We start from the raw sequence: 27890 nt of genomic DNA, 5'->3' as shown, positions 1-27890 counted from the left end.
GTGCTCTGAGAGGGGGCTCTACTGGAAGGCCAGTATGTTAGGGGGACACCTGAGCCAGGCTTCCTAGAAGAGAGCTCTGGGAAGGACTTGAAAGAGGAACTGGGGAGGGTGGGGGGCACTGGTAAGGAGACATTTCAAAAAAGGACTGTGTGGGCAAAGGCCAGGAGCCGGGGGGAAAAAATGGGGACTAAAATTTGGTCAGTGTCAGTGTTGCTAGAGGGGAGTTTGAAGGCCAGAAAGAATTCAGCAGGGAACATAATAACACTGTGCTGTTTTAAGAGCAGCTATTATTATCGCCCCATCATTCAGGAAGAATCAAAAGCCAATAGATGAGCTACCATATGGTCAATGAAGTAGATGGACTCTCTCTCTTAGGGACTGATGGTCCAGGCAGAGCAGGATCCAGTGGACACTTTAGAGGAAAGGGGATAAAAATGCAAAGGAGAAAGAGGAACAAGCAAGTGAGTAGCCAGGATGGGAAGCTGTTCCGATGCTGGGGCGCGGGGTGGACTCTAGGAAGCTCAAAGAAGAAAGGACATTCAGGGAAATTCTGGCCTTTATGCCACGTTTCGTTCTCTCAATAAATCAGTCTCTTCCCCAGAGATACTTTTCTTCATAATTACATATTCATTAAATTTCTTACTGTCCCTCTATTTACGGAAGAATGGCCTCAAAGGGTAGAAGTTACTTACCGTTGATGGAGTCAGCCAGAATCTTAAGCTGCTGGGTGTTGTCCAAGACCTCAATCCTTTGGGTGTATGGGTCATAACGAACTGAGAAGGGCCGAGGAATTGTGGCAGCAAAGTTCCTGAAACCAAAACCAGAGATCTGAGAGGAGGACACAATTTGGGGAAAAAAATAATTTTCGAAGATTTTGCAGTGGCATTTCACTTAGCTATTAGCAGTAAAACCTTACTAGAACAGAGGCTTCGGGACCAGGCTGAGAGGTGAAGTGGAGTTTTAGTGAGGTCCTCTTGGGAACCCTTTCTGTGCGGTAGGTGTGACTGTGTGTGTGTACACACACGCTTATTTAACCATCTCCCTCCAAAACGTCAGAAGCGGCTTACAATAAAAGCCCAGAAGGTAGTAAGGCCAAAATTCTTATAGAGTAAAATCCAGCCAAAGAATGTTACAGAAAAAAAAAAAAAAAAGCTCTGAGATGCTGCACCATCATCACAAAGAGAAGCACAGTTCTCAATAGTTAAAAACCCCATTAATGAAGTTTAACATGGATTGGGCCTCATGTGTACCAAGAACTGCAGCAAGTCCTAACTGTTCTATAGTCTTAGCAGCTGACATCACGAACTTAATTTTCATAAAGACTTAGGAGGAAGGTACCATTGCTATTCCCATGTTATAGATGGGGAAACTGAGGGACATAGGTCATACTGGCTACACACTGTGGAGCTAGGAAAGGACACAGGTAGTCCGGCTCTGGCCTGGGCTCTCCACGGTCCTGCCTTCCAGATGCGTCACTCCCGGGTCTGGGAGGAAGGCGCCCTGAGGGGCTCATGCAAGATGTCAGACCACGTAATTAACAAGATATCCCCACATGGCCTCAAAGATGCGAAGACATCCCAAGGGAGGTTTTTGGGGTGGCTCCTGGTGAGGGCAGGACCCTGGGAAGACAGTTCTAAGGGAGGCTAGAAGGCCATCCAAGTTCAGCAAGAGTAGTGCGGCTTAGCGGCCGGACCCTCGAGTTCCAGAGGCGGACTGCCTGGGCTCCAGTCCTGCAATCTGACGATCACAGCCCTCGTGGCGTGGGCAGGGGTTCCTCTGCACCTCCTTTCTTGATTCTTCCGTAAGACTGGAACAAGCATAGGACTCTGTGAGTGTCAGGGGTGGTCTTTTATTCGTGACTGGGGCCGCACGAAGAATAAAAGGGCAAGTACCTCTCGCCCTCTCTTCTTCTCTGGAAAGAGCTTTCTCAGCCTGGCAGGTGACGTGAACCAGGTAATACAGACCCATGCCTCTGTCTGCTCTTCCTCTTATTCCCAGAGTGCACATCAGTTTTGCTCCGGGGAGCCTACCTCCAGCCCACTGGATGTACATCAGCTGGGCTGTCAATCTCAGGCCCAGCCCGCCTCTGGCCGAAGTGGCTGGGTGACCAAACTCTCTGCTAGAACTTGGATCTTGAAACTGAAAATGGTTGGTGTTGGTTTCTTTCAGGCAGGATGCTCTACCACTATCCCAGAGATGCTCTGGAACCTTGCTCTTTAGAAATTTCTTTGGCTCTGTGGGTCACCTCTCAGCCTATGGGAGTTTTTGTGGGTACTTCTTCTGGGTCCCGGACACTAGCAAAGTAGGTGGGACTTCAAAGACCTGAGGGGCCCAAGTCCTGGAAAGGTCTCCCCTGCTGGCCTGGGACTGATAACTTCCTGGGTTAGGGAGTTGTCTCCAGACGGGCCTGTCCACATGTGATCCCAGTGTGACACAGCGGTTAAAAGTACTGCCTCTGAGCCCCACCACCAGGGTCCAAACCCCAGGCTAGCCACTTACCGGCTCTACGATCCTGGGGGAGTTACTCAATCTTGCTATGCTTCTGCACCCCCATTCATGATGAAATGAGCACTTAGAACAGTGATTGGGGAGTTCCCGTCATGGCGCAGTGGTTAACGAATTCGACTAGGAACCATGAGGTTGCGGGTTCGGTCCCTGCCCTTGCTCAGTGGGTTAACAATCCGGCGTTGCCGTCAGCTGTGGTGTAGGTTGCAGACTCGGCTCGGATCCCACGTTGCTGTGGCTCTGGCGTAGGCCGGTGGCTACAGCTCCGACTGGACCCCTAGCCTGGGAACCTCCATATGCCGTGGGAGCTGCCAAAAAAATAGCAAAAAGACAAAAAAAAAAAAAAAAAGAACAGTGATTGGTACAGAATAGGTATTAGGCATCTTACCTGTTACTATAATGACTTACAATGCATGAATCCACTAAAATCCATAACCCTAAAAAGGTCCCAGGAATGGCAGTGGCATCTTTAGGGGATAGAAGAAGGCTAGGCTCCCAAAACAAAGATCATTTGTTCACTAGCATTTTACCTTTGGTTACCTAAGCCCAGTGTGTTGAAGGCTGACATGCCTAGCTTCACAGATATGCCTTAATGCTTATTATCTATCCCTGATGAGATATAAAAAAAGAAGTGGTAAAAAAAAATGGTATCATGGGTGCCATGTCTAAGTAGACCCTCTGCCTGCCTCACTCCTCCTGGTCAATGGCAGGTTAATGGCAGGGCCATCCTCTCGGAGGGCTGAGGGTCTCAGAGTCCTGGTACCACCCCCATCAGCCTCTTGCTGAACTGCCTGTGAGACGAGTGCATTCACCAATTACTTACTACGTGCCTTCCATCTGTCAAGCACTGTTCCAGGGGCAGGAGAGAGCAGGAAACAGAAAGGACCAAAATCCCTATCCTCATGGCTTCATCATGTAAGACTGGAGACATGAGTAAGTGCTAAGGAGGAAAAGAAATCCCGAAGGGGATAAGGAGTACTGTGGGGACAGGGCTGGGTGGTGGTTTAAATAAGCTGGTTAGAGAAAGACACGTGAAGAAGCTGAAATGTGGGTGAAGACCTGTTGGCAGTGGGGGAGCGAGTTGTACAAGCATCTGGGAGAGTAAAGTGACAAGGGACTTTGCAGGTTAGAAGAGTCCTGGGGCGGATTTGATAGGAGGACCTCTGCGGTACGTAGGACAGTTTAGTGTGTGGCCTTGGTGGCTGCACTGAGCAAGGATCAGGTGGCAGGGCTGTCTGCAGGGGTCGGTGTGTTTAGCCAATAAGCCATGAAATGGGGCCCCATGAGGGAGGAATGTCTCGCGACAGAGGGGAAAGGGACGGGGGTGGGGGACACTGGGGAGATAACCCTGTGTGGTGTACGCTGTTGCTGTGGGCACTGGAGTCCCCTCTCCTGGGTGACCACCCACAGATCAGGGGCGCCAACCACGTCAGGAGGTCCCAAGAGCTGCTGCCCCATCCTGCTCGCCAGCTCACCTCACTTTCTCCTTGGCATCATTGAAACTCTCGGCCACGTAGTACAGGGCTGGAACTCCGTGACTGTGTACTCCTGGACAGCTGTCTTCTCCAGTTCCAGAGTGAGGAGCTTTGGCTCACCTGACAAGCAATACTGCAGGCCCCAAATGGAAAGTTTTCATGGTCAAGTCAGGGCGGGTGGTCCCCACCGCATCCCAGAGGCCGCTTGTGCATCCCCTCCCATGTCATCTTGAGTCCTTCCACACCCCAGCCCAGATGCAGTGTACTCAATCATTCGGCGTAGACCAGATAACCTTCATAGCTCATCTAAAGACAACAGTCCAGATAGAAAGGAGTAATTTGCCCCGGTCGTTTTCACGTAAGGCGGTCCGTGGACATATGGGAGCCAACTGCATTTTCCGGCCTGTGTTTGCATAAATCCTGAAACAGTTCAACCTTGGGCTCAGGAGGCCTTGCAGCCCCGGAGATCTGTGTGTTCAGTTTCCTTTTTTGAATGGTCACACCCACAGCATATGGAAGTTCCCAGGCCAGGATGAATCTGAGCCACATCTGTGGCAAAGCCAGATCCTTTAACCTACTGCACCACAACTGGAACATCTTGTTTTTTCATTTCTATCTCTAACACCCACAGTCCATCTTAGCGGCTAGGAGATCAATCACTTGAGAAGAAGCCCCCAGGTTAAATTTCAAAGTGGGTATAAATGGGTTTCAGTGCCACAAAGATAAAAGAATGGTCTGCTCTACCCACTGCTTTCGAATTCATCCTTGGCTCCTGTTAGGGTCATACCTGTAATTCACCAAAGGATGACAGGAGCCCAGCACCATATGCCTTTATGGAGTCTTCTTGCTTGCAGAGCCCAAACTCCACAGTAAACCAGTAAATCTGAAATGGAAAGTCAAGTTGAGAGCATGTCCCGAGGAAGTTAAAGGCACCAGATGACCCAGGACCAAGGACAGGACTGCCCGAGGTGGGAGTTCATGTAGGCCTGTAGGCCTGAATCAGCTTGACTTGGGGTCACGGTTTTGTGTCCTCCGTCTTACCCTATCCAGTCACCTGTTGAATCAGGAGTTGGCTGAATGCAAGATGTGACGGGAAGCAGTGAAGGAATATTGAGGAAACCCCAAAGGATACCCCCAAGAAGACAAGCAACTGTCTCCAGGACAGGCGCTCTTCCACCTCTTTTGTGGTCTTATCCACAGCATTGACTAGTGTGAGGTGCTCCCCTACGTGGGTGGGGCTTTCCAGACAATCCCGTCATGCTCCCTAGTGAGAGGCAAGGGAATTGGGCCATAACAGAATCAGTGAGGGCCATCCCATCACCTGTGCGGCCGAACCACACTGACTCCATTTTGTCAGCTCCCTCTTAGGCCCGCGGTCCTAACCCCTCTCTTTGCTGCATGACTGACTAGCATTCCTCACAGGGAGCGCGCTCTGACCAGGTAAGTTCCCCACTGACGTTTGCCCTTGCCTTCATCTGATATAAAAACGATATAAAGCCTCATCCGATACAAGCATTTTTCTGACGTAGATGGTCAATGGCCCTCAAGGAATAACGGTCATGAGACCACCCCGGGGGGAGGAAAGAGCCCTGGTTCCACTTGGCCATGCTTCTCCTTTAGCAGTCAGACTCTGCCTTTAGCTTTGGCCATGTGGCAAAATCTCTTGTACCCTTTTTGTGGCAAAGTGTGTCTGTGCATCCTCTGGGTCATGGTGCACCCAACCCTGCCCGCGGGTGTGTCACCCACAGTAAACGTCACAATTGGATTTCACGGAGTTGCCGGCTCCTCTTTTTGGCCTCAAAGCTCCTTCTCAGTTTGGAGGTTATTATTCAACATCCCCACCATCCAGCAATCGGTGTTACAACCCTGTTACTCACTGCCTTTAGCCTCTCCAATAACCAAGTCCTTTTTTTTTTTTTTTTTTTTTTTTTCCCAATAGCTCCCGGTCCACCATGTCCTAGATAACTGGCATGGGAAATATGGTCTTGAAATTCTGGCATCACCCTACTGAATAGGACCGAGAGAAAGCCAAGGCCCAGTTGGCGTCTGGAGAGAGTCACAGGCTTAGACAATTAGGGGTGTGTTTCTGCTTAAGTCTGTTGATTGCCCTGGAGAATGGGAAACATGGGAAGGCTGTCCACACTTAGTCAGTGTGACCTCCTCAAGTGCAGATGAGAAACCTTTCGCCCAGAGAGGTCAAGCAACGTGTTTACAGTGACACAGCAATTCAAAGGCAGAGCAAGGACCCCAAGACTGTTCCCAGCTCGGTATATCAATATTAAGAACTTTTTTTTCAGAAGTTAGGTCAGTGATGAGTACTTTTATCACTGTGACAGCAGGTAACATGATGCTCTGAATTTGAGTTTATTTTTTGCTTATAAGTGAGAGAGTCTGCCAAGCTCTGCGGCCTCCTTCAAAGTTGCTTTTTGCTTCACTACAGCATCGGATGTTCAAAAACTCATGTTCACACAAATTTAACTCTTTAGACCCTCAAGATCCTTGTGATATGCTTTTGAGATGGGCAGAATATAAACAATTGTACCCATTTTTAGATACGAGGAAGCAAAAACCACTTGCCAGGGTCTCAGAGAAGCTGGTCAATGTGAAAGAACCTGGGGTTTGGGGCCTTCGATACATTGAAGTCATGAACTTCTAAATGGATACATCTTAACGATCTATTTGCATTCATTTGCAACCCCTAGTTCTAGATTTTCCCCTAGGGGTTTCTAGGTCTGACCCCTAGTCATAGGGTTTTCTTCGTCATCTTCCAGGCTGACCACATTATAAGGACTGCGGCTCAGAGCGGGGAAGGATGCACTCAGGTTGGAAAGGGGTCTGCAGGAAGGAAAGCTGCTGTGCGGAGCTGCTGCCTCCGTTGCTTCAATGTGTAAAGGTCACCACATCCACCGGGAAGAAGGAAGTGCTGGCTTAGAGGGAAGAGCAACCTTGCGTCTGAGAAAGGAAGGGTCCTGACGCCGGCTCCAGAGCAAAGGCAGAGCGTACATTTTCCACTCCCTCTTGCAAGCTGTGAATCCAGACTACTTCCCACACACGAAAGGGATTCTCAGCGGCTATCATTACAGCCTGTTGGTGTTTTCAAGACCGTGTGTTTAAAATCACATGTAAACATCTGCATGCTGTTGATTTCAAAACTCAAACCATTAAGAAGAAGTCCGAATGTGAAATGTCACTTGTGCGGATGTAACCCAGGGCATCCTGATTTTTTTCCCCCCAAACCGACCTGGCTTTCAGGGAAGGAGCAAAGCTTCAAGACCTGAGGTGCTTCTACTATCCACCAGGGAGAGAGGGAACTTACTGTTGCAAGTTTCTCAATATACTCGTCAGGTGCCCCCAAGAGGCGAGGCCGATTTCCTGTAATGAGAAAGAAAGACAGTCACTGGCACAGCTGGAGTCTGCCCATCTTCAACTTTTACCCTCAGCTCTAGCCTTGTACTTGACCACAAGGAAGGGGATAGGTGGTTAGATGCCTTCAGAAGGGCCCAGGCAGACTCTGATCGTTTTGTCAAGTCTTCCTTGGCCACGCTTCAGAGAATCACAGAGCTCTGGACTGGGAGAAGCCTCCTCCATCACTTGGTCCCTCATGTTCACTTTGCAAATGAGAAAACCAGAGAGAAGAGATGACCTGTTCAAGGTCACACAGTAGGTTGTGTCTAAAGCTTCGTCTTTTGACTTCCACTCAGTGATTATTCTTGCAGAGTTCAAGTGGAGCTTTCCTGGAGCACTAGATGAGACTTAATCATGTACCTTGAAGACATGACAGGAGACTTGCAGAGACGGGCATAACATCTGTCCAAGTATATACCTAGCTGGAGAGTCTGAGATTTCATGGACCGCGTCTCATCATAGCTCCAAATGCAGAATTCCCCTAGTGGTCTCTGTCTCTTTTATAGCACTGACCCAGCCTTATGCTGGACAGAGTGTAATATACACATATATGCATATATGAATGCATATGATGCATATATGAATTAACCTACTATACGCATTAATTCATTCCAGAAGTATTTGCACAGTCCTACTATATTAATTCATTTCAAAAATAGTTGTTGAATGCCTTCTATGTGGCAGGCGGTGTACCAAATTGATAAAGACCCTTGACCTTGTGAATGGTGGGTACAGACGGACAGTAAATAATAAGCATATACATAGATATATTCGAAGGTGATAAGTTCTTTAAGAAAGAAGAAACAAAAAGAGAAAGGGGCAGGGGAATCCCGAGTCCCAGGAAAGCAGGATGGGGTGATTTGTAAATAAGGGTTCAGAATAAGGGGTGAGAAAGTGATATCTGATGGAAGTGAGGTCGTTGACTCTGCCGACTTATGAGGGAAGGTACTGTGTAGACCAGGTGTACAGCTGGTGAAAAAAATCTCTTGAAGGAAGGGCAAGGTCAGTTGGTTCAAATAAGGAAGGACAACACTGTATTAGAGCAGAGTAAGGTGTGGGGGTGGCAGGTGCTATCAAAGAGGGTTCTGGAGCTCAATCACAAAGGACCTTTTTGGCTACTTTAGGGCTTAGGATTTTCCTCTCGGTGAAATGGGGAGCCATGGTGTGGCTTTGCGCGGGGTGCGAGATGGGATGTGTGTCATTAAGGAATCACTCTGGCTGCTGTGTGAGCATTGACTGCGGGGTCAAGGATAGAGAAAGACTAGTTAGGAGGCTACTGCAGTCACCAGCGTGAGAAGTGAGAGAGGAGACAAAGTCGCAGCGGTCGTGATGGGCAATGGGCAAGAATCCACACATAATTTGAAGGTAAAACACATAGAATTTTATGAAAGATTGAGTGTGGGCTCTGCCAGAGAGCTGTCGATTCTGCTTTAGGTTTGAGCAACTGCACAGACAGAATCGCCAAGAACTAACTGATACAGGGCGAGCTGTGGGAGGAGACGGTTTCAGTGGGAGAATTGGGAGTCCAGTTTGGGATGGGAGGAGTGGAGATGCCTAGTGGACCTCCAAGCGGAGATGTGGAGCAGGTGGTTGGATGAGTACGTCTGAGTCTGAGGACTGAAGTGTGGGCTGCAGATAAGCATGTGTTCATCATCAGAGTAGAGACGGTACTTAAAGCCATGAGACTGGGTGAGGTAACAAACGGCAGCAGCACAGAGAGAGAGGAGGATTAAGGACCAGGCCCACTTTGAAGCAAGAGGCTACCTGGTCTTCCTCTCTGTATCCTTCCCTGGACAAGCCCAATACGTGCTGAGAAAATGCCAACAGTGACTTAGCCTGGCTCCACTCTCCTGCCCCTTCCCCATCTCTGCTCCATCCAGCCTGCGCCAAACACGCCACCAGCCTGAGTCTAACAAAAGTCATCGATAGGCCCAAGGTTGACATGGTGCCTGTTCTCATTGTCACCATTCTTCGTGAGCCCAGACCTTGCCTAAAACAAGGGGCCCAACGTGCTCTATCCTCACGCCATCCCGAACTCCGGTGAGACGCAAGTTCTGCGTTTAGATCAAAAAGGAATGTGCTGGGGGAACTTTCAAAATGATTCCCTGCCTTGGAACTGTCCAGGTCCAAGCTGGGACCATGAACACTGAGGACCCAGTAGCTTCTGTCTACAGGACTCAGGTAATGATCCACTCCTCTGTGGGGATCCCCCGAATGGAAATGGCTTGAGGGGGGATGGCCACTTAGCCCCTGACCGGACAGGACAACTTCTGGTTTTAAGAATAAAAAGTTTCCTATTCCCCAAGGAAGAAAACTGATTTTTCTTTGGTCATAGGAACACACCCTGGTTTTAAAGCTATCCCCAGCAATCAATGACATCTTAGCAGTGGGAACCACACTTCTGAAGGTCAGCTGGTCAGCAACAGCCTCAGCCTAGGGTGACACTTCTTCTGCTTTCTGTTTGGTTCACTCTTCATTGAAGAATGGAAGGAAGTTATTTCTTTCAGCCGAGGGAAAATGCTTATGAAATTCACACACAGTCCCATCACTCAGAAATTCATCCTTGGCCCAGCTGAGCTCATGGGGCATCCCTTTGAGCCTCATTCCTCCTCGTGAGGAAGAAGCCTATCCGAAAGGTCTTTGTGTGATTGATCCACAGCTGTGGTGACTGAGGCACAGAGTGGCCTGGCAACTTGCCTCAGGCCACACAGCTGCATCATTCAGCTCTCCCCCGATCTCAGCTACCCACCTGTGGTTTGGGACGGCCTCTCAGTGCCAGGAGAGAGTTAGTAGGATTTTTTCACTCATCCAAAAAAGCATGTCTGAGCCCACTCACCACTGTGATAGATGAAACAAAGGCTAGCCTGTTGCTCTGATGACGGTGGCAAGGCAACTGGCTTGTAATTTTTTGCCAACTCTGAGTCAGGCTGTTGGCACTGGATTCTTAGCAAATGCCATCTCAATTAAAGCACATACAAAAAGGACTGCCTGGCAAGGTAGAAAGTGCCAAAGGCCCTAAAGAGAAGGGGAAAGCGGCTGGGAGAACTTGAAAGAAGGTACGGTTGCTTCTGCGTGGGGATCAGAAGTAACCAGGGATGAAGAAGCTCTTAAAACTACACACGTGAGAATAGCTGAGTGGGTAACACATACAGTCCAGAGGATGACTGGTTCCCAGTTCCATTCTGTGGTCCCTGAGATGAATAATTAGCCAGCTCCACGAGACCACATACCCATCTATGATGGGATCACAGAACCGTACCTGGTTTCCAGCCTTGCAGACGACAGGAGGACCCCTCCACAGACCGAATTTACTTGAGCAATGCCAGGTCTCAGCCCGACAACTAGAAGGCTCAAGAGATCAGTTCCTCACCTGGGAAAACTGGGCAAAGCTGCGATCTGAAAACAAGGGTACATGTCCCAACAGCTCATGGCAGATGTCACTGAAAAACAGAAAGCACAGAGCTTAGAGGGGAGGAGGGTGTAAGCCATGCAGACTCAGGCTTTCTGTGCAGAGAATGGGTGGGGAAGAGAAAGCAACTCTTGCCTTCTTATAACCTTATGCCTAAGAATAAGTGCTGTGTCGAGCCTGGGTCGGTCGTGACAAGGTACAAGAGAAGAGGAAGAAGGGGAGGGAGAAGTAAGGACGGGGCAGAGCACAGCAGCCAAGGGGTCTTAGGCGTATGCCCAGCAGGATGCAGAACCAAGAGCCAGTGTCCTTAGGGACATTATCCAGGCCCCAGAGCAAACTGTGGCTCACAAACACCTCCCATCCCAAATCCTCTCCTTGGTGTTGACATGCTGGGCAGATAAAACACGCTCAGTCACTCCTCTTGGGAACTAAATAATAACAATAACGACGGTGATGGTGGTAATAATGATGACGCTTCTCTCTTTTTCCGGAGGGGCAGCCATTGGGCAGAGAAGAAAACCTGCATTTATTGAACACTTGATGTGCCAGGTTATGAAGAACAGGCCTTTTTTTTTTATTTATTGGAATGAACTTTGCGGGCAGGGAAAGATCATTTGGGATGTCCTGCTGACTTTTTCTAGAAGTTGCTTAAGTGCTGTCTGGCTAAGAAGAGATCTAAGTGCAAAGGTAAGAAGCACCTGCCCAGTCCTCCTCTACTCCGGCCGAGCCCGATCCAGGCCGAGAGACAGCGGAGTCATCTAGGTGCGGATTCAGGAGGTGGGGGGCTGGCCTGGCCATCCCTTGCTCCTGTTCCCACTGGACGCTCCTTAGCGCTGACTTCTACAGTCTCTTGGGGATTGGAACGTGACCGCTCATTCTTTCATTCAGAGGAGATCTGAACCTTTGATCCACAAGATGCCTCAATCTCCATTCAGTACCATCTATTTGGACCGGGCAAATCCCCAGGCGAGATGAATTTCTCTCACCGTGCTGTCATCAAACAGTCCAGGCAACTGGTGCTGTGGACCAGCCCACAATGAACCCAAGCCTTGTTCCCGGAGCAGGGAGCGACAGTGCTCGCTGTGGCGGGCGGCTGGTAGCAGGACGACAGTACTCACGGTTCAGGTGTATACATGGGCTTGGACGCGTGTCTGATGTACTGAGTGCAGTGGAAGACTCGGAAAGCCAGGCCACCCAGGAAATCCCGAGACGAAAGCAGGCCGGCCACAGGTCGGAGGCGGAAACCGGTGCAAGCTGGAAGCAAAGGAGAAAAAGCTCAGAGCCCATGGCAGAGGGCCTGCGGGGCCTGCGGACCCTGAGGCAGGGCAGTGCTACCCTCAAGGGCCCGGGAGCCTGGATGCTGAGGCCAGGTAATCTGGCTTCAAATCCAAGCCCCAGGACTTGCTCGCCGGGCAATTTGAGTCAATTCACTTCCCTGGGCTTCAGTGTCGTCATGTGCAAAATGGGACAGGTACTTCGTAGGAGAATCAGAAGAGCTAATCAATATAACGTACGTAGCGCAGAGTCCCGGCCATGGGAAACCGCTGATGAATGTAGCTTTCGTTATTGTTTGTCAGGGTGGAACCCTGCTTCCCTCCTTCTCACGTTTTCAGAGTGGGGAGGGAATTTTCACGCCGCCGCCCAGGAGGGAAGAGTATGAAGGGAGCACTGCTAGCTTCTCACATGGTTCACACAGTACAAGCCACGAGCAACAGTGACTTCTCCCGTTGCAGCATTTGAGACGAGGAAAGGAACATTCTCAACTGGACCCTTCCTGCCCTTGGTCTTTCTTCGCTGCCCAGACAGGAGCACAGCCCGGTCTGCTCTTGACCAGGCGATGGACTACGCTGTGCCAGTGAGTGGGTAAGCAAGTTTACCTAGGCCAGGGGTAAAATCTTAAGAAGCCCGTTTTGGCTACACATCTATACCACCTGTTCTAAGGAGCTTTTATCAGTAATAAATTTGATCGCCCCTCTCTGATTCCTATATGTCTCTCCATTTGTTTCAAACTTGGGAGGAGAAGAGTAATGGCAGTGACCATGATAATAACAGCTAAGATGACACCATATTTGTGAGACCCAGTTCTAAGCACTTTGCATAAACGAATTAATCTGCATCATAATGCTAGGAAGTAGATGCTCTTAATTATCTCTATTTTACAGACGGGGGAGCTGAGACATACAGACGTTAAGGCTCTTGCCCAAGGTCAAAGCTACCAGCAGTCTGGCTTTAGAGTCTGTTTCCTTAATCACTACTCTATACCTCCCCAACTGCTAGTATTACTGTTTTTTCTTCTCCTTGTTGGCCATAGCCACATGGGGAATTAGCAAAAGAATGTTTTTAAGACCCCCTTGTCCCTCCACTTAATATGCCCTAGACCTTCAAGCTGAAGTTCATTCTGCTTGGGCTGCTGTTCCTCTCTTTATCTGAGAAGTCAAGACGGAAGGAATTCAGAAGGTCCCCAGCCCAGTCTATCCCGATACCACGTCCCTCCCTGGCTTCTTGCCCCTGAGCTGTCCATGTCATCTCGGCAGAGTTCAGAGGCACAGAACACGCCACTTATATAAGCCCGTGATCTGTCTCCCCACTTCCCCTCATCTTACCGGGCACACAGTAGATGCTGAATAGGCATTAGTTGACTGTTTATTTTGGTTTTGCTGAATTAACACCTCTTGGGAAAAGGAAAACACTTATTTCCCCTGGAAATGATGGGCGGGTCAACCCAATCATGTAATTTTTTTAGCCACTGAGTTACTCTGGTTCCAGTTCTGCCCCAGTTTAATGAGTCCCTACCATTCACAGTGTGTAGCACTTTGCTTTCACGTTCAGTATCTTATTTCTTTCTCAGAATTGCCCTATGAGAAAGGCTAAAAGGCTAACAGTCCCCACTTGACAGATGGCAAAACTGCAGTTGGTTCTCCCAACTAGAGAGGGTCAAGACAAGATTCGTACCAGGTGCACAGACTCAGACCTCAGGTCTCTTGGCACAAACAGCACATTTCTTACACAAACACACCCTGCAGCCAGCTCGTAGCACAGCAGGAGCTGCAGGGAGAACCCAGACTTGTTAGTCACTTTGGGCTTTGAGTATAAAAAATAAAGTACTTTTCAGGAGTTTCCGTTGTGGCTCAGTGGTTAACGAATCTGACTAGGAACCATGAGGTTGCAGGTTCAATCCCTGGACTTGCTCAGTGGCTTAAGGATCTGGTGTTGCCATGACCTGTGGTGTAGGTTGCAGACGTGGCTCGGATCCCGCATTGCTGTGGCTGTGGCGTAGGCTGGCAGCTACAGCTCCGATTCGACCCCTAGCCTGGGAACCTCCATATGCCACGGGAGCGGCCCAAGAAATGGCAAAAAGACAAAACATAAAAAAAATAAAAAATAAAGTACTTTTCAGGATCATGGAAATGGCAAAATCCACAGCTAATGCCTTTTCTTGGATGGCGGTAGACTAACCGTGGGGGCCTGAGGGGAGGCAGAGCCCAGCAGTGAAACAGTGAAATTCTGGTTTTCCTGGGAGAATCCGTCTTCCTGCATCAGCACAAACGCACTCACGCGCACCTTGGCCTCAATTTACTTTCTTCCCTTTACCCTGTGCCCCCCCCCTGCCCCCCCGGCCCTCAACCTTTTGACCCAGATGTGGACTCACACTGCAGAAACTGAGAAACTTCTTCCAGCTGGGGAATATTATCTTCGCAGAAACCACAGTACTTTTCCAGAAGTGGGAAAATGTGATTGTACTCGTAGCAGGCGTGGGTTTGATACAAGGACTTCAGGTTCTTGAACACCGTCCCCCACGTTTTCTTCTCTTCCTCTGTGTACTCCACTCGGGGGATGGGCTGCCCACTAGGATACAGACAGGAAACACTTGTCTGCGGCAGGGTCCGTGCAGACGAGAGGGTGAAGGAGCCTCCGCAGGAGATGGGGCCAGAGTCTGAGAGCCACCAGCCCCAGACAACAGTGGATTTCATAAGTTATGCGAAAGAGGAAAATTCCACTTCTTGGTATAGGAGTCACGTGATGTGGTTAAGCAAGAATACAAGCTCTCACCTCACTCAGAGCACCAGGGAATTCCTCTCATTTTGGAAAATCACTTGGCTTTTCTTTTCTTTCTCTCTCTCTCTCTCTTTCTTACCTTTCTTTCATGGCCAGACCTGCAGCATATGGAAGTTCCCAGGCTAGGGATTGAACCCACACCTCTGCAGTGACCCAAGCCGCTGCAGTGGGATTCTTAACCCACTGCTCCACCACAGGAACTCCTCACTTGGCTTTTCTGCTCTCCTATTTCCTATTCTTTACCCAGTATGGGAATTCACTTACCTTCAAGGGCCTGTAACATAAATATGTCAAGTAGCAGGTATAGATTAGAGGAGGGTGGGGGCTGGGAAAAGTGAAGAATGCATCCCCTTTCTAAACAAAGGCATCCAAGTTCAAATAAAACAATACAGAGTTTTGTGTTGTCAATGAAAGCACTTCTAACTATGGGCTAAAGTGCATTTCCTATGTGCACCATGAGTTTCAAATCCCTTGTTTAGTGGGCATGTACTTGCTGGATTTGATGTCTCTGCCCTTAAGAAGTTATAAAGGTATTTAAATGCATGGTAGGTCTAAGATCCAGATCCATTTACCTGGCATCTCCGGCTATGGCAGAACAAAACTACGGGCAGCTTGTTAAAGTACATGTGTTGGACCTGCCCCCAGATCTTGAACCTGTCGGGGCGGGGGGTGGGGGGGAGAGCCGAAGCATCTAGATCCTAATAAGCTCTCAGGTGACACGCTATAATCTGAGAGTCATTAGTTCGAAAGTTCCTTTTGAAAACCATCGAAAGTTCCTTTTGAAAACCATCTAAGAGGGAGCTGTGTTCTGAACAGCAAAAACAAATGAAAAGCAAACAGAGCCTGAGTTCAAAGACCAGTGACCGCTCTCTGGGCTGCAGGCCTGTTTCCTAACAGGGTACACAGTGTCTGGGACAGGGCGAGGCTGTTTACCTTAGAATCATGGATCATCTTCAGGACCTCAGGGAACTAGGTCCCTCTTGCCCTTTCAGAGTTGTAGCTCTTCCAAGGACATTAAGGCAAAGTCATTGTTATGTTCCACGAAAAGATGGGCAGGGATCGGGGGAAAAAGACCAATTTTTTGCTGAAGAACTGAAAGCAAGACAAGCTTAGAAGCTTCTGTGATGGTGTAGGGACTGTGAAAAGATGGTCAGGACAGCCCTTGCCTAGAGATGCACCACTGGTTCAGGACGAAGGGCTGATGCAAGAAAAGAAGAGGCTCAGAGTTCTCATCGTGGCTCTGGTTAACAAATCCGACTAGGAACCATGAGGTTGCAGGTTCGATCCCTGGCCTTGCTCAGTGGGTTAACGATCCGGTGTTGCTGAGAGCTGTGGTGTAGGTCACAGACATGGCTCAGATCCCGCATTGCTTGGCTCTGGTGTAGGCCGGCGGCTACAGCTCCAATTAGACCCCTAGCCTGGGAGCCTCCATATGCCGCGGGAGTGGCCCTAGAAAAGGCAAAAAAAAAAAAAAAAGAGGCTTTGGAAACTGACAGAGATGGGTTCACTGCTTCACTCTACCACTGCCTCGCTGAATGGCTTTGGGCAACTTAGTGAACCTCTCTGAACTTAGTCTGTATAGCCCTTATGCTAATAACAAGTAACACTGGAGGGTGTGGAGGAGAGTTAAGTGAAAGGCTATGTATAAAGTACCTAACACTGGTGCTGACAAATAATACCACTGGATAATTGGTAATTACCATTACAATGGATTCCTGTTCTGAAGAGAAAGGTATTTGCTATTTCTGCAACAAATTTTCAGGAGAATAATATTCTGGGCACCCAGACGTCCCCCTGGTTGACATTCGCTCTGCCAGGGGTTCAGTATTCATTCTGGTTCTTTCAGTAAAGCACCCTTCTCTCTTCTGAGTCTGGAGGTTCAGGTATGGGGAGATGCCACCTTCCTGCCTTCAGAGATGGGCACATGACCAGGCCTGGCCAATTCGAGTGCCTCACTTCCTTGGCCACAATAACTGGCTGAGAGATGGGCCCATGTCCTAATCTGAGCCAATGAGACTCAGAGAGAGAACTTTTGATGATTCTGTTGAAAAAAGACAGAACCTCTGGTGGGTTGGCAGTGCTGGGCTCATCTCCAAGAGACATGAGGCCAGTTCCTGAGAGTAAGGCCACTACTGGGGACACCAGAGTCAGGAGGGAGAGAGAATGTGATGCTGGGTCCCAAGCCACCTGTGCTGCAACTACTCCACTTTTCACTTATTGGAGTCTATAAAATCCCCACTTTTTGTTTGAGCTGACTTGCAGCTGAAAAATACAAATTCCTATAATCCATTAGTGTATACTTACATAAAAGTTTAAAGCCCACCCCTCACCCCAGGAACAATCAAAAGCTGCTGCAGCTGCCTTCCAAGTGGTTCCAGACACAACGCCCAGCTCCATCTCTGACTTAGTACTTTTCATCTTCACTAACTTGCGGTCTCTTAGATCCATGCATTCACTCACTTAACAAATATTTATTAAACACGCACAGTGCTCTGGCAATGCAGCCCTGAACAAAACTGTCAAAAGTCCTTTGCAATGGAGTGTTATTCAGCAGTAAAAAGGAGGAACTCCTGCCACATGCAAAGACATGAATGAGGATATTCTACTAAGTGAAATAAGCCAGTTACAGAAGGACAGGTAGTGTGTGATTCCACTTACATGAGGTTTGTAAAAGAATCAAGGACACAGAAGCAGAATTGAATGGAAGTTCCAGAGGCGGGGGGGGGGGAGACATAAGGGTGTGATTCAGCAGGTATAAAGTTTCAGTTATGCTAGATGATTCCTTTCTAGAGGTTGGATGGACAATACTGTGTCAACAGTCACTGTTACTGTACAGTATGCTCATACATCGGCTAGGAAACTAGATCTCCTGTTAAGCATTTTTACTGCATAAAAAAGAAACATCCCTGCCCTCTTGGAGCCTATGTTTTTAGTGGGGGGAGGGGGCAGAAAAGCTGCACAATTCTGTTAGATGGTAAGCGTGAGGGAGGAAAAGAAGGGCAACGTATGGGGAACGTTAGGCTGCGGTTTTGATCTTACGTGGGACACTGGAGAAGACCTGGCTGAGAAGATGCCATGTGACTAAAGACCCAAGGAGGTGAGGCTTCCCTGTGGAGCCCTCCTCTCACCTACACACACCTGTCTGAGGTTCTGCCTCAGCTGCCCCGCAGATTCAGCCAGTCAGCACTCAGCCTTACAGTCTGGGGAGGGAGGCTGTGGGCTTTACATAGCTGCCGGAGCAGCTCATCCCAACTTAGACATCGATGGCCCAGGGGCAGGAGACTAGAATCTGAGTGGTGACTCTTGCAGCTTCCAGGCAGTGGGAGACCTGGGGCAAGTTCCTGTCACTCTCTGATAATATACATCATACACATATGATAATATATATCATACATATATTCTAAACAAGGATAATCAAACCTACCTTATGATGTTGCAGTGATCATCAATGTGTAAAATGCTGCCTAGACATAGTAAATTCTTCAGAATTTGGTTTTACACACACACACACACACACACACACACACACACACCAATTTCCATGGTCTACTTAGGAATTATTACCCTTGGCACATTTTCTTCCATCTTCTCTTTCCACCAAGAGACCTGAAGTTCTTCAAGATCCTCAGTCTTTGAATATATTGTCAATTATTTTTATCAAACCATGATCTCATTAAGTAAAATACATGATGATATTTTGTGAAGACTATCCATTTGGCCCAAAATGAGTTACCATTAAAGCCATTGGGATCCTTCTTTTTTTTTAAAAAAAAAATGTGTTAAGGAGAAGACCCTGTTTTGAATTATTCCACTTACCAAACATGGCATTCAAGGTACTCCAGAACCTGGTATAACTTTCCTTTTTCAGTTTTATTTTACCCCAAGCCCCCACACATGTAATTATTACCAAGACAAATAATTTGGTGCCCCCCAAATACAACAGCAATTTGTCAGTGCCTCTCCAACCTCATATGTTAAGACTGCTGTTAAATATTCTTAGGGAGGAGAGTCAGAGCATGGCATGGGGATGGGCAGAGAAGGGGGTGGCTAAGAGTAGCAGGGTTGAACTGCTTCCCTACTGTCTAGAGTAATGAGCTCTGGCCCCAAAACACACACAGCTCAAAACAAAAGTCCTGTTTCTAGCCAAACCCACCCTCTCATTCATGATCCACATTCTCTTCGTTGGTAAACTCTTGCTCAGTCTTCAATTCTCAGTCTGTTGCTTCTTCCCAGCCTATTCCCCCAGTCTGCATTCAAATTCTAATGATACAGCCTCATGACACCCACATTTTGATTTTAGTAATACTTATTGCATTTACTGTCCTTTTTGTCATTGCCTGTCTTTCTCCACAATCCCTCAGAGGACATGGACTCTGCTGGTCTAGCTCTTGGCGTTGGGTCCTAGAACACAGTAGGCACCTTTTATCAACAGATCCCGTGATGCTATGACTCAATAGGCAGGAGTTTGATCCCCATGTGGGATGATGAGTGGGAAGGTGCTCGAGATTGGAAAGTGGGACCTTTGGTAGGAAGGATGGCAGAGCCCGAGGAAGAAGGCCAAAGGTGAGTCCTGAAAGGCATCACAGTTTCTGGGTAGGAGGAAAGAGGCTGGAGGAGATTGAGAAGACGCCTCAGAAAGGAAGAGGGAAACCAGCAGGGAGTGGAATAGACTCGATTCTCCTTATTTGCAGCAGTTCTGATCCACGAAGTTACCATGATCTCTGAGTGAGTGAACACGAAATCGTTCTCCTTAGCAAAATACAGACTCTTTGCAACTCATAGTACCGAGCCTTCCTTGTGTGTGCTTCTGCCTAAAGATACCCTGTTGAATATAGATGGTTGATTCATTCCCACTGAACCCACAGCCAATAGCACTGCAGCTCAGGCCCAAAGGAAGTGCATTATCACCCATGTTCTCCATTAGGTACGTCAGAGCCATGCTGCACTTGGGAACACCAGACAGTGCTTCAGAGATCCACCGGAGGGCCATTTTAAACAGCAAAATTACCAATAAAAAGAACCCCAAAATTCAACAAACGTGGCTCGAAAGAGACTGCAAAAAGAACACTTGTTGACAGTCAAGAAGCGGCACCAAGTAGGCAGTGTTGCCTTATTAGACCTCAGCTTATGCATGAGGGGGACTCCAGTCCTTCCCTGCTCTGAGCATGTCTGGGAACAAGTGAGAAAGTGCCCCCAAGCTTGGGGAAGGGAGAGGGTCTCAAATAAATTTAAGCAAGTCATCCTCAAATAATGAGAGTCAACTGTACCAGACACCAAGCGAAAAGACAACTGCAAAGAAGGAAGGGATAGTAAATAGCATCAGAAGCTCAAAAGAGTGAGCTGAGGTCAGAAATAGGCTTTGAATTGGAAGACAAGTTCAGTCCCTAATGAGTCATGACCTTACGTACACCCCTTAACCATCTGGGATTCATCTATACAAGGTGGAAAAGACCTCTGGTATTCCTCGCAGTACCAGCCATCTACAGATAGTTTTCCAGAACTGCTTTAACGTATCTGATGACCATCCAGAATAGTGAGGCATTCCACCAATTCCACACTTCTCCATCAGCTGAAACATTTCTATGGAAAAGAGCTTGAGGGGGACTAGTTTCTCACCTCAAATCCCAAGAAGGAGTGAGTTTAGCTCATGAGCAGCTCCTGGCTTATATGGAGAAGACAGGTCCCCAGACACTCCGGGAACTGGTTGAGAATGCCTCTGCAGTTCAACAAGCCTGAGGGCAACACCAGACCACGCCACCTACAAATCCTATGACTTTGGCAGGTGACTGAACCATGTTAAGCTTTAGTTTTCCCACCTGAAAAATGGGGAATTGGGATTAAGACGGAAGGAAATAACACGAACGAAGCATTTAGTGAAGCCCAAGGTAGAGCGAGGGGCTCATGAATGCGACCCGTTATAACTGACTGTCTGAAGAGGACGCTTGTCAGTCCCTGGATGGATGGTGTCCACCTGACTGCACTGGGGCCACCGTGGGGATGGAGGAGAGAGGCCATCTTCCTCTGTGTCTCCTGCTCGCCACAAACCAAGGTCCAGGGGGGCCTGGATCTGACTAAGGTCAGCACTGTTCTGGGTCCTCCCATTGCTAGGAGTCACTCAGAGAAGGGCGTTTTCTCATTTTCTCCGGAAGTCCTTCCCTTTGGAAGGTAGGTCTTTACTGGGTGTCCAGAGCCTTAGCTTCTCCTTTACCTCCCCTGGACTCTCTCCAGCCATGCAAGTACCAGCAGCTTGGGGTTCTGAATATCTTGACGGTTTGTTCTCATGCCCGTCTTCTGTCCCACCCTAAGCTCAGAAACGGAGCTCAGGTCCCCTAAGTTTCTCAAGGTAGAAGTATTTCTGTGCTTCCTGAGGACTCAGAGTAGCAAAACAGTTCTCGTCCCTTTAAATAACATATTTGATATTTGCTTGTTCCTTTGGATCACATTTGGTAGAGGAGGAGCGGAGAACCCCAGAGAGAAAAATGGTAACTCTTCCTAAAATTGCCCTTTGCATCTGGGTCAGATCAGATAAAAGCAGAACCTGGAGGCTTGGCTCTAGTGAGTCACTGGTCCAGTAAAGCAGCCACTCCTACTTGAATGTAAACGATTCTCTTTTTCCTTCTTCCCGGTTTCATGACCAGAGGCTGTTTTATTTAAGGCCTTTTAGAGTTACTTCAGACATCACTGCATAATTACACAACAAAGCTGGGAAGAGAGCTGGGCCCTGGCGCAGTGGATAATTTGTTTTGTCTAGCGGCAATTCTTTAATGTGTGTTATTGAAGGGAGGGTTTAAACACATATGTGGATGCGCGCGCATGCGCACATATGCACAACACGCACACACAGGTAAGGATTCTCTAAGATGATGGTATTTCCCAACCTTGGGCAAGGGAGAGGCAGGCAAGGCTGGGTCTGCTCCCGACCCCCAACCCCCCACAAGTAAACTTACTGTCGATAGTTGTAGGCAATGTCAGCAAAGTACTTCCGTCTTGTTCGGTACACAGGATCTTTAAAACCCTAGGAAGAAGAGGGACACTTGATGTCTCCAGGCTTTGGTGTATCTATGCACGACTTGAATGAGGGCCCTGGAGCTCTGACAGTACATCTCTCTGTCCCCTGATTCTCCTTTGAAAATAAAGTCTCAGTTAACCCGAGTGTAAGCTCCCCCACCAGGTATTAAGAATGACACATTATGGAGTTCCCGTCGTGGCGCAGTGGTTAACGAATCCGACTAGGAACCATGAGGTTGCGGGTTCGGTCCCTGCCCTTGCTCAGTGGGTTAAGGATCCGGCGTTGCCGTGAGCTGTGGTGTAGGTTGCAGACGCGGCTCGGATCCCGCGTTGCTGTGGCTCTGGCGTAGGCCGGTGGCTGCAGCTCCGATTCGACCCCTAGCCTGGGAACCTCCATATGCCGCGGGAGCGGCCCAAGAAATAGCAACAACAACAACAAAAAGACAAAAGACAAAAAAAAAAAAAAAAAAAGAATGACACATTATTAGCATCATGTTCAATTCAGTGTGAACCTCTTGGGGCTCCAGAATGCAAACGGTGCCCAGGTTTTAAAGACATCTCATCTACAGCATTTCTCACCTGTAAACTTGCTAAGTTAGGCAGAAACTGTCTGTGAAGAAGATACACACGAGTCACTAAATTCCTGACCAATAATATGTGTCCGGCACTGCCTCCTAACTTCTTGATAGGCAGACAGGTACAATTGCTATTGCAAGTGTTAAAAAAAAAATATATAGATACCCTTTATTGAGTGTCTATTATGTGCCCGTCTATGTGTGAGAAGAACTTATTTTATTTATTTATAATTTTCACAACAAATGTGAAAGGTAGACTGCTAGGAGTATCCCTTTCTTTGCAGAATAAACAGCGGCTCAGAGTAGTGGAGTCAAGCAAAGATGAAGCCAGGATTTGAATCGCCCAGTTTCAGGCTCCTCTCACTTCACTTTAGCAAATGTCAGCCTTTACAACTTGACAGGGGCTCAACTAACTGAGATTCTGCCTCAGTACATAAAAAGGATGATGACAATTTCTCCTTGAGGCTGACTTGCAGGCAGCCTTTCCCCAACAATGTGGAAGCAGTGAAAAGAGGCCAGATGTGTCTTTCAGTGTTGCGGGGCTGGAATGGGGGGAAGTCACATCCCTGAGTTGGAGATGATCACAATTGGATAAAAGGACATTTTCTTTATGTGTTCTTCTTGGAGTTTTACTGTTTCAGGTCTTATATTTAAGTCTTTCATGCATTTCAGGTTCATTGTTGTGAGTGGTGTAAGAAAGGGATCTAATTTCCTTCTTTTAAAATGTGAATGTCCAGTTTTCCCAACACCATTTATTGAAGAGACTATGTTTTCCCCATTGATATTCTCTGCTCCCTTGTCAAATACTAGTTGACTGTATGTACATGAGCTTACTTCTAGGTCCATTGGTTCATCTGTCTGTTTTTAATGCCAGTATCATACTGTTTTGACTACTATAGCTTTGTAATAGAGTTTGAAATCAGGATGTGTGATTCTCCCAGCTTTTTTCTTCTTTCTCAGGATTGCTCCTTGATGTTGGTTTATGGAATGAGTTTTGGCAATGATGTCAAAGGCCCAAGTGAGAAAAGCAAAAGGAAGTAAGTACATCCAACAAAAAAAGCTTCTGCACAGCAAAAGAAACAATGAATAGGATGAAAGGCAGCCTATAAAATATTTGCAAACCATACATCAGATAAAGGGTTAATACCCAAAATATATATGGAACTCACCACTCAATAGAAAAAAAGTCAAATCATCTAATTTAAAAATAGGCAGAGGATCTGAACAGGCATTTTTCCCAAAGAAGATATACAAATAGCCAACAGGTACAGGAAAAGATGCTCAGTATCACTAACCATCAGTAAAATGCAAATCAAAATCACAATGAGCTGTCACCTCGCACCTGTTAGAATAGCTGATCTTGAAAAGACAAGAGGTAAGTATTAGCGAGAATGTGCAGGAAAGGAAACCTCTGGGCACCACTGGTGGGAACGTCAGTTGGTACAGCTAACTTGGCAAATGGTATGGAGGGTCCTCAAAAAAGTAAAAACAGATCTACCCTATGATTCAGCAATCCCATCTGTAGGTATATATCCAAAGGAAATAAAATCACTCTCTTGGAGAGGGATCTGCTCTTCCATGTTCACTGCAGCCTTGTTCAAACAGTCAAGACACAGAAACAACCTAAGTGTTCACTGGCAGATAGACGGATAAAGAAAACGCCGTCTATACATACAGTGGAGTATTATTCGTCCATAAAAGGTAAGGAAACCCTTCTGACCACATAGGGGGGACCTTGAGAGCATTTTACCAAGTGAAATAAGTCAGACAGAAAAAGTCAAAGGCTGTTTTGGCCAGATAATACGAAGCCAAACTCATGGACAGAGAGGACATTGCTGGTTACCAGAGAATGGGACTGGGAGAGACGGGGATGTGTCGGTTAAAGGGTCAAACTTCTAGGTAGACGATGAGTAGGTTCTGGGGATCTAATGCACAAGATTACAGTTAACGGTGCTGTTTCATAGACTTGAAAGTCGCGAAGAGAGTAGGTCTTAAATGTTTGCATCAAAGACAGAAACGGTAAGTAGCTGAAGCGACAGATGTTTATCATGCTATCATTTCTCAACATATACATGTATCAAATCGGCACCTCAGACGTATGCAACGGTATGTGTCCATTATATTCCAATAAAGCTAAAAACGTCATGATCCAAAAAATGGATCGTAATCTGAATTTCAGTAAGACAAAATAAATGTAGTAGAACTTGCTTTGTTCCCCGCAAGCAATAACGGATAAGCTGGGTAAGCCATGCCATCCATCCCCTTACCCTGCAATTTCTCTGCCCCACCATCCCTCCAAACGAAGGCATTAATGGATTGAAAACAAAGGCTGATGTCATGGAGGGTCCTGTTTAAAGACTCTTTTAAAAGGATAAGTACTTCCTGACTTTCAGACTTGGGGTTTTTTTGTTTTTGTTTTTGTTTTTTAAGTCAAGCTCTATTAGTAATTCCAAAGAACCAGGGGTTCACGTGTATCACGTAATTTTACCTGAGAAGCCCTAGCCCAGAGCCTGGCATACAGAAAGAATGACAAGCGCTCCCTGAAAGAGGGAAGGAAGCAAAGAATAAGGGGCAGGGAGGGATAAACAGAGGGAGGCAGCAGGGAGGGAGGCGTTCCCTGTTTTGTTTCCTAGGATATGTTTTGAGAAACAGAGAAATCCATATGTTTCACACTGGAAAAGTAAAATTACCCTGCATCTTTCCTTCCAAAACTAAATCCCAGGTAAATTAAGTGATTATTCGGTTTAGAAAAGAGCCCACGACACGATTATTACAAAGGATAACTGCAGTATTTTCCCTCGAGCACTGAATGGTTTTGAAGCATTCATTCCAGATAGGAAAGTTCGGGAATCGGAAAACTGAAAACTCCTGCTGGGCTCAGCTCTACCGGGTGAAGATAAATTGCTGTGGGATGATGAGGCCAGAAAATGGGACATTTTGATTTCTAAGCAGCACGACCACACCCATGGAGGACTCTGGCTGCTGAGCTCAATGAACACATCTCCATACTTAGGGCTTAATATACAACGTTAATGGGTTTTTTTTGGGGGGGCGGTGTTTGTTTGTTTGTCTTTTAGGGCCATACCCACAGCACATGGAGGCTCCCAGGCTAGGGGTTCAATCGGAACCACAGCCACTAGCCTACACCACAGCCACAGCCACGCCAGACCCAAGGCCCGTCTGCGACCTACACCACAGCTCACGGCAACGCTGGATGCTCAACCCACTGAGCAAGGGCAGGGATCAAACTTGCAACCTCATGGATCCTAGTTGGGTTCAGCAACTGCTGAGCCATGACAGGAACTCCCTAGAAAGTTAATGTTTGTCCTGCGTATAAAGACTTTGGCACTGCCAGGTGCCTTGGAGAAAACCTCTTTTTATATTGCAATCTAGACACGAAGAAAGTGGAGCTCACAAAGCCATTTGCCCAGGGGCCCTGAACGACAGAACCAACACCTCCACCTGGGCTGTGTGGTCCTCCCCAGGTGGTGAGTTGAGGGTTGAGACCGGTAACCAGGGAGACAAATGAACAATTCTTTTAACCAGTGGCTTTCCACCTCATTATGCTGCCTCTAGCAGTGGGATGCTCATGATAGCTTCTCTTCTCCATGTGGCTCTTTATCGTTCAGCCTCAGTGTACTTTGTCTAGGTAGTTTAAAGTTTTTTTTCCAGCCATAAAAAAAAGCTTAATCTAAAATTTTAGGAGTTCCTGTTGTGGCTCAGCAGTTAACGAACCCAACTAGCATCCAGGAGGATGCGGGTTCGATCCCTGGCTTCACTCAGTGGGTTAAGGATCCAGAGTTGCCATGAGCCGTGGTGTAGGTCACAGATGCGGCTTGGATCGTGCGTTGCGGGACCGTGCATTGCTGTGGCTGTGGCTACAGCGGCTACAGCTCCAACTGGACCCCTAGCCTGGGAACCTCCATATGCCTCGGCTGCAGCCCTAAAAAGACAAAAAGACACACACAAAAATTGTAGGAGTTCTCTGGTGGCCTAGCAGTTAAGGATCCACAGTTGTCACTGCCACGGCTCCGGTTACTACTGTGGCATGGGTTTGATCCCTGGCCCAGGAACGTCTGCGTGCCACAGGCGAGGCCAAAAAATAAAAAAAATAAGATAAAATGTACATCCAGTAGCTATCAACTATGTCAGAGGGATTATATAAATCATTTAAGAATGAAATGATGGAATAAATATATCAAAATCCAACAAACGGCAGGAAAATTGGAGCTCTTTTATTCTTCTATACCACTTATGCTTTTGATTTTTCTACCGTGAGTGTGGATTTCTTTTACAACTTGAAACAAAGTAAAATAATATTAAAAATCCATCTTAACTCACTAGGGAAGTGATGGCAGTTTCATATATGGAGCTACCTCAACACACCCCTATATAATATACTACACAGATTTTCTCTGTGGGAAGGTTTCTAACCCTGGCCCTCTACAGTGCAGGGTTTCAAAGAAGCTCATCATCAGCCTGCAAAGGAGCCCTGCCCACCAGACTGCCCAGACTTTTGCTCTCAGTTACCAGTGAAAGAGATCGGCAGCCTTGGAGTTGTCTCTCCGGGCTTTGCCCTGGTATCCTTCGGGTTGCCAGGTGACCCCAGGGCTTCAGCAGCCAACGAAACTCACTCTGAATGAAGTTACGCTTGCTGATGACTAATCGTCCTGTCTCAATTTAGACTAATAGCAGCAATTTCAGTAGCACTGCATGTAATTTATTTATAATCGCCCTGTCTCAATTAAGCTAATAGCAGCAATTTTGGTTGCACTGCATGTAACCAAGTATGTTTTGACAGGAAAATCTATTGCTGGTGACTGAGTGGGGAGGGGGAGGGGGATGAGAGGAGAAGTGGTGGGAGGAAGTGGAGAGAATTCTACTGGATGCAAAGGTGCAACATCACACCCGCGGTCCACACACAATCACTTTTCATCTCAGCATTTCTGTTACCTGGGGTGTGGACACGAGTGATTTTGATTCAGTGGGGATTTGGGGGAGGCAGCAACTATACAGAAAAGCCTTCTGAGTATTCTTCCAGCCTGAGATCGTTAAGTTATCGTGTCTTGATCTCATGCCTGGAATTAAAGCTCAGAAGTGCTGTCTTTAGACTAGAGAGAAGAACAGGGGGCTTACAGTTGGACGGGCTGGGATGGATTGCTGACCCATTTGGCCATGAGCAGCATGGCCTGATGTTGGTCCCTTCACCTCCCAGAGCCTTAGTTTCTTCATCAGTAAAATGAAACTAGCAATGGTAGCCACCTCACGGTCTCGGATGGATGTGGTTAGATAACATAAGCAGGGCATCAAGTAGAATTCTGCCTACAAAGGAGACACTCAAGAAATGATGCATTTGTGCAAAATGGTGAGAAATCCAAAAGCTGAGAGGTCTGACTCAGAATAATAAAAGGATATTCTCTGGAATGGTTCACTAAGTTCCATCACCAATCCCTGGGC

At 47.5% G+C, this 27890-nt stretch overlaps 1 protein-coding gene across 1 annotated transcript in view; it reads right to left on the bottom strand.

The window, feature by feature from the left end:
- PAH (phenylalanine hydroxylase) overlaps nt 1-27890 on the bottom strand; it is a 75169-nt gene that overhangs the window by 6095 nt on the left and 41184 nt on the right. Inside the window, 10 exon segments of the mRNA XM_021092656.1 lie at nt 693-808; nt 3981-4026; nt 4029-4113; nt 4768-4863; nt 7297-7337; nt 7340-7352; nt 10756-10825; nt 11913-12048; nt 14444-14640; nt 21798-21865. Coding sequence (XP_020948315.1) covers nt 693-808; nt 3981-4026; nt 4029-4113; nt 4768-4863; nt 7297-7337; nt 7340-7352; nt 10756-10825; nt 11913-12048; nt 14444-14640; nt 21798-21865 — 868 coding nt within the window.

Source organism: Sus scrofa, chromosome 5 (assembly GCF_000003025.6).
Source record: "Sus scrofa isolate TJ Tabasco breed Duroc chromosome 5, Sscrofa11.1, whole genome shotgun sequence".
In the NCBI taxonomy this organism is placed as follows: domain Eukaryota; kingdom Metazoa; phylum Chordata; class Mammalia; order Artiodactyla; family Suidae; genus Sus; species Sus scrofa.
Note: the sequence above shows the minus strand (reverse complement) of the source record. Positions and strands in the feature narration are given on the sequence as shown.